We start from the raw sequence: 7,614 nt of genomic DNA on the forward strand, positions 1-7,614 counted from the left end.
AAGCACTCAGATTTCTCTTTGCATGACTGCATTTCTGGACAGTGTTCTGATAGGTAAGTATGCTTTATGTTTGTTACTTGTGAGCCAGAAGTCCATCATCAAGGGATGTCATGGCAGGAACTCAAGGTTGAAGCTTAAAGTTCATCTCTTGGAGTTTCTGCTTCTCTGACTTTCAGGTAAGGAAAGAAGTTATGGCAATATACTTTGTCTAGTGTGGTGGGCTCTGCCTTGTTCTTCAGGCAATTTCTCTCATAATCTGCCTAATTATTAAATATTTCTTTTGTGTCTTTAATTGCAGTTATCACATATGACATTCAAATGACACAGACCTCTGTCTGCCTGCATCTCAGGGAAAAATGTTCATCATTTTCAAGGCTTTTGGAGACACTTTTACTTTTTTAGCTTGGGACAATGGGAATCAGGAAAAGCTGCAAATGGTTGGCAGATGGAGTCCCATTAAGGTAAAGTTACAGTATATATGGGACAAATTTTACTCTCACCATAAGCAGCCTTGAATCTGAAGATGCTGTAATTTGACAACGTTATCATGACATTGCTCCCACAATGATACAAATAATAATATAAAACACCCAGAGAGGGGGAAGTATGAGATTGGACTGCTCCAACTTTACTTTCTGATGTCTGCATCATCTAAGAACATTTTTATGTCATAATGAGAATTTGACGGACATTGAAAGATTTTAGTAAAACAGCCAGGCAAGCCTTATTAATCTGAATGCTCATCTTATATCTTTTCTTCTCTTGATTTTAATATGTCACTACATTTTAGTTATATACATTATGTTCATTGAATTCATACAGCAAAATGGAAGGCATAATAGATATGAGAAGAAGAGATTTGTTGAAACAGGGCATAGGGTCCATATCATAGACATTAACTGGCTCAAGTAATAAGGTGTTAAATTAACGTGTATGTTGGTTTTACAAACAATGCTGCCGGCTTAGACATCACAGCTCTCTTGCTAATGAAAGTATAAACTGGATAATAATATATTTCTGATAAATGTACCAGTAACCAAAAGTGAGGATGCTGATGCTCTCATCTTCCTGTAACATTATTAATAATGATTGTGTAGTTAGTTTCCATGTCTATCCATGCAGGTGCCTGCAAGAGCTAAAGGATATTGCATTCTAGTATTCTGATCCTCAGATATAAAGGGATAACATTTGGGATGGTTTAAATGATGATGAGACCCTCAGAGCCCATTTATTTGGATCCTTAATCTCCAATTGATGAACTTTTTGGGGAGCATTAAGAAATTTGCCTTTATTTGAGAAAATGAGTTGCTGGGGAAAAGACTTTCACATTCCCAAAGTCCAGCAATTCCCCATATTGTTCTTCCTCCTTTCTTCCCTCCCCCTCCGTCCATCCCTACCTACCTCCCTCCCTACCTCCCTCCCTCCCTCCCTCCCTCACTACTCCCTGTAGATCTATATGTAGCTCTCAACTTCTTCTCCAATCTCACACCTGCCTGTGTGCTGAAATGTTACCTGCCACGATGATAATGGACAACACATCTGAAAATGTAAGCAAGTCCTAAATCAAATGTTAATTTTTAATAGTTGCTTGTTCATGGTGTGTCCTCACAGTAAGAGAAACCCCAAAGAGAGCCTTTAAATGAAATATATATATATATATATATATATAACCTTAGAAGAACAGGTTAATGATCAAAGTCAGTCCAGAATTCACCAGCACCATCTATCTAAGAAATAACTTGTCACAAATATAATTTATCAGTCTCCCTCCATGAAATTTTGAACATCACTGATGGAGGACTCTCATTGGCTAATAAAGAAACTGCCTGGCCCATTTGATTGGCCAGCTCTTAGGTGGGTGGAGTAGACAGAACAGGAAGAAGGAAGTGAGGTAGATGGCTCAGTCAGATGCCCCGCCTCTGCTCTCTGAGACAGACTGCCTTGCCTCTCCTCAGGGAGAGAAATGCGAGATGCGATGAAGCCAGCTGCCAGGCCAGGCATGCTGAAACTTTCCTGGTAAGACACCGCTCGTGGTGTTACATACATTATTAGATATGGGTTAGTCAAGATGTGAATAAGAGGCTGAAAATAATGGGCCAGGCAGTGTTTAAAAGAATACAGTTTCCGTGTAATTATTTCGGGTGTAAAGCTAACCATGCGGGAGCCGGGCAGGATGAAAAGCAGGCCTGCCCGCAGCTCCTCACTACACATCACAACATTTACATATTATAGAAAATGAGGGTTTTAAAGGTTTATATAAACTGAATGCCATTCCTTTAATTTTTATCTTATGAATATACTGGACTTGTTGATAATACAATTTTCCTTACCCATCATTACCAGAATGTCTGAAAAGTTCCAAACTACCCCGTTTCTACTACAGTTTCCTCAATTATGGGTCTTGCTATAAAACATAGATAGATGTCAGAGGGGAAGGATTCAATATCCACAAGCATCTTCATAAAAATAATTGCACTTGTAGAGGTGATGAAGGGCTGGAAAATGTGTTGTACAGAGCAAGTAACATCAAGACAGCAATCATGAATTTCCTGAACAAGTCTGTGGACAATGAAGTTTGGTATATCTAACTTAGTTAGATGTATGAATGAGCACTAGAGAATCCACCATTCCAAGTACCACCTTCTATGAAATAACAGACTTCTTACATTCCTTTGCATTTTTGTCTCCCAAGTGCATGGCAAAAACAAGAAGGAAAGATTTTTCTTGTGTTCTCAGAGGTGCCAATCCATCATAAGACAGAAGTATGAAGAGTCACTAAATTAACATTCTAATGGACCTAGGGCAGAAAACAAAGACTGAAGTTGTTCTAGATAATAATATATAGATGAGGACCTACCACTGTGGACTACTTTCTCTAGGATCCTCCCCCAAGATTTCAAAGATACCAAAATAGTATAGTTATTTAAAATAATAATAATAATAATATTCAAAATAATAACATTTGGGGACATTTACATTTTAAGCTATAGCACATTAAAATCTATGTAATGACTGGTATTCAGATATTAATGATCTATGTCAACACAATCCCTACTTGGAATATTTATAAAGGTTTCTGTTTTATTATCCAGATCACCCAAAATGATGAGTATTGTGATTGCCATAACTATTCTGTTGGGACTAATGGGACAATGAATTTAGTTGCAATTATCTTCCTCTTAGTTAAGTTCAAAAGATACATGGAATGTCTAAAGATGTTTTATGTTAAATTGTACAAAATTTTGTAAAAATGTCTAAAACTTGTATTATACACACTTTGACTAAAGTTAGTCTGTAAGAGCTTTACTAACAAAGATTCTTGGTTATATTACTGAAAAGCAGGTTTTGAATTTTCTGTTACTTTTCTAATCATTGTGACATGATATCTGACAGAAATTACATGAGGGGGTATTTTCACTCAAAGTTAGAAGCATGTCTAATCATCTTACACTATGTCTTGGCAATGAATTCCCTGGAACCCTGAAGCATAGATACCACCAAATCAAGGAATGGATATAATTTTCAAATTTCCACTGTCAGTGACATATTTCTGCTATATGCCCTCCATCTGATGAAGGCTCATTGCTGTGATATTGTCCTCAAAGCTGTGGTGTCCACATTCCAAAAAAAGCATGAAAAAGAAATTTCAGCTTCAGATCCCAGCTTTCTGCATGGTCCTCCTTTGGCTTCTGGTTATTTTTAAAGCTAAAATAAATGTCCAACTTTATATAATGCCAGAGTCTTAATTGTCCCAACAAATTTCAAAAGTTCAAAGTTCAAAGAATATTTTGAGATTCTAGACAATATCTTAGCATTTTACCTGATAAAATCAAAATGAATGTTACATATATCCATAATCAGCACAGGGAACAAATAATCCCATTCTCAATTGAACAACTGAGGACATAGCAAAAAAAAGAAGACCAAACAGCATCTAATTCTCAGCAAAGACTTAATCTTGTAGCTCCCTTTTTAGTATTGAAGAGCCATAGCATTATCATGAGATCATTAATGGGCTTAGGTAGCTGCAAGAATGGACTTGATCTTAAGTCACTGAACTATGAGGGACTTGTATGAATTTCCTGAAGATATGTATAAATTCCTCTGAACTGAAATAGTATTGACTGCCATTAAATGACTTTTCCAAACTCATACTGAAAAATAAATAAGTTTAGACCTAGTTACTTTTACACGGCTGTGGAAGAGCTAACGTCCTCAAATTCCAGAAGTGATCAACACACATCTTATCAAGTTCTTGCTTTATCTATGGTGGAACCAATGCAACCTGGGCTCAAATCACAATCTAGTGCCAAAACAAAAGAATTGAAGGCTTTGATAACAAAGCTCAGAGAAAACCAGACTCATGGAAACTTACAGATTTATGTATACTCATTTCTCACTGTTATCAAGGGATTCTGCAGGTTTTATTAAATTCTGGCACTGTGAAAAGGATGTCTCTGCCTTGCTGTTGTTTGTAATGTACAACAGCTCAACAGTAACTTGCCCCAGGATGGAGTTAATCTGCAAATGAATTGGAAGACCTGTCTCTCTACATTGCTCCTGAAGCTTGTTCACAGGGTATGGAGCTAGAGTACCTGGAGTTTAAAATAGAACATTTTGCATTTTCAAATTTATAATTGAACAAACAATGGATATTAAATGTGAACAGGGAATCTATTTCACATATATGAGTATGTAGAAATTATGATTGTCTAAGGAAGAATTCATGAGTGAATGATTTGTTATACTTTAAGGTGGATTTACTCAAACATGCAGGTGGTAAAATGAGATGTTTTGGAGACTTTCTGGCACCTCTTAGGAGGAGGAGGCTTGCTATCATTTTCTCAGTTCCTATTCATACAACAGAAAGCACAAGACAGTTAGATATCTTTGGTTGTTTGCAGTCTTACCAATCTGTATCCCCTCTGGGGATCCAAAAATAGCAAATTTGAGAGCTGGGTCATCTCTGGGGAAGGACTATGCAAAGCAGTTACAGTTAGTGCTGAAAGTACAGAATTATATCAGAAATTATTTCTATCCTTCACCATCACTACATTATTAGACTTGGGAAAAAAGTACTTGAACCAACATCCCTGGAAGTTGTGACAACACAACCTACAGTGAACCATCAACCAAATTAGGAAAGCTGATAGGATGACATCTTTTCTAATAGATATTCAGAATTAAAAGTGGCAACAGAAGTTAAAATCATCTTACACTAACAAGGCTGGATAAACTCAGTGATATGAAAAACTCTAAACAAAAAGCATGCAAGGATGTTTGAGGCAGAAAATTTTCTGGTAGTCCTGTACAATTGTCCTTATTTTCAAGAAATGAAGCAGAGAATTTCATGACATTTTGTCTTACAGCTTCAGTATTTAAACATATAGCCACTTGTAAATGTTTTTGCAGATTTCAGAGCAATGTGACAACTGTTTGTTGGTTCAATTGCAGGCAAGTCTACTTTCTCATAATTTTGGAGATGATCTCTCCATTTTCTATATTGTACTGTATATATAGATGCGACTACTGATGGTCTTATACTTCCAAAGTAGCAAAAGTTTATCATGTTAAGGTGATTTTTTTCCCTAATTTAGCCAGAAAGAATCTACATAAATTGTAGTGTTATTTGCACATGACTCCTTGGCAACCGATAATCTCTAGACATTCTCAAAACAGGGTAAAACTATATAACTGAAAATTGCTAAAATGAGGTCAGATTAATATTGAGGTATTTAATTCATTTGGACTTGAGTTTTTTGCATGGTGATAGATATGGATCTATTTTCATTCTTCTACATCCAGTTATGCCAGCACCATTTGTTAAAGATGCTTTCTTTCTTCCATTGTATAATTTTAGCTCCCTTGTCGAAAATCAGGTGTTCATAGGTTTGTGGATTAATATCCGGGTCTTCAATTCAATTCCATTGGTTAACATCTCTGTTTTTGTGCCAATACCAAGCTGTTTTTATTACGGTAGCTCTGTAATAGAGTTTGAAGTCAGGGATGGTAATTCCTCCAGAAGTACTTTTATTGTATAAGATTGTTTTGGCTATCCTGGGATTTTTGTTTTTCCATATAAAGTTGATTATTGTTCTCTCAAGGAGTGTGATGAATTGAATCTATAGATTGCTTTTGGTAGAATTGCCATTTTTACTATGTTGATCCTCCCAATCCATGAGCAAGTGAGATCCTTCCATTTTCTGGTATCCTCTTCAATTTCTTTCTTCAAAGACTTAAAGTTCTTGTTAAATAAATCCTTCACTTCCTTGGTTAGAGTTACCCCAAGATATTTTATGCTATTTGTGGCTATCGTGAAAGGTGATACTTCTCTGATTTCCCTCTCTGCTTCCTTATCCTTTGTGTAAAGAAGGGCCACACAATATTTCTTTTTCCTACTAACATAACATGGAGGATGGTCTAATATATTCTTCTGAAGTTTTCATGTGCCTTTTTGGGCATTCATGTCTTGTTTTTGCAATGAAAACTATATTCCTTTTATAATTTGATAGAGTGTTCTATTGGAATAATATACATATTTAGGGAACCTGGCAAATTCAAGTGTATGTAAGCAGTTGGTCTAGGAAGGACTTTTGTGCCCAAAGGAACTAGCCGATGTTAAAATGATTCATCAGGGCAAGTAAAAACACAAGAACCTCAAGAAGCAGGTAAGTGTAATGTGTAGAAAGACATGCAAAGTGACAAATCTAATTGGCATTCTAAACGTAAACACATCCCTGATTTGGCCATTCTCACAGGTGAGAAGGCCAAAGCTTACAAAGGTAGAAGATAACAGTAGGATTAGGTAAAGCTGACAAGTTACCAGTAAGGGATGGATGCTCACTTCCACCCTTTCCTTATAAAGCACATCCTTTACTTTTTCTTTCCTTTGTCATTTTTCTTTTCTTTTCTTTTGGATTTTAGAGACAGGGTGTCTCTGTGTAGTATTGGTGGTGTCTTTCCTGGAAATTGCTCATTAGACCAGGATGGCCTTGAACTTACAAATATCTGCCTATCTCTGCCTCGTGAGTGCAGGATTAAGGGCTTGCACTTTCATTGCCCAGCGTTCATCCTTTACTTTTTGTGTGAGATACTGATTTACCCCATCTTCTTCTCTCTATATGCATTTCTTGTTGTTGATACTGCTAATTTATCATGCTAAGGACTTCATCTAGAGAGGATGCCCTCTTCTAAATAATACCCACCATCATTAAGCCTAAAAAGCCAATGAAATTTCTTACAAATTCCAGGGCTTTGATCTTTGACTAGTCAGAAAACAGTAAATGTAGTCCTTTAAAATTTACACTCACATGAGAGTAGAATGACTACCCCATTATTTCCAGAGACTAATCATGTTCTTTATAGTAAAATCTGGCCTGAAATATCTGTGAACAGCAGCCTGAATTTAGTTACTGGGATGAGCCAGCCATGCACCCATGCTCAAGTCTCTATAACTTCCACTGATTTGCAGATACCCACAGAAATGCCCAGTTCTCTGAGTCCTTTTTAATAGGCTGATAATATCCTGTGATGTAGTAAGCTGCATTCAAGACACAGTGTGAACATGAGGGTTCTCAGTCACCTCCTGAGTCTCCTTATTGTCTGCCTTCCAGG

The 7,614-nt window shown here is 36.6% G+C and overlaps 1 gene segment (V, D, J or C); it reads left to right on the forward strand.

Moving 5' to 3' along the window:
* Nucleotides 1–7,558: 7,558 nt before the first annotated feature.
* The window catches only part of LOC121677080, a 488-nt gene continuing 432 nt past the window's right edge, over nt 7,559–7,614 (forward strand). Inside the window, 1 exon segment of the V gene segment in view lies at nt 7,559–7,613. Within this exon segment, the coding sequence occupies nt 7,565–7,613 (49 nt within the window).

The sequence above is a fragment of the Arvicola amphibius genome, chromosome 2, assembly GCF_903992535.2.
Source record: "Arvicola amphibius chromosome 2, mArvAmp1.2, whole genome shotgun sequence".
NCBI classification, from domain to species: domain Eukaryota; kingdom Metazoa; phylum Chordata; class Mammalia; order Rodentia; family Cricetidae; genus Arvicola; species Arvicola amphibius.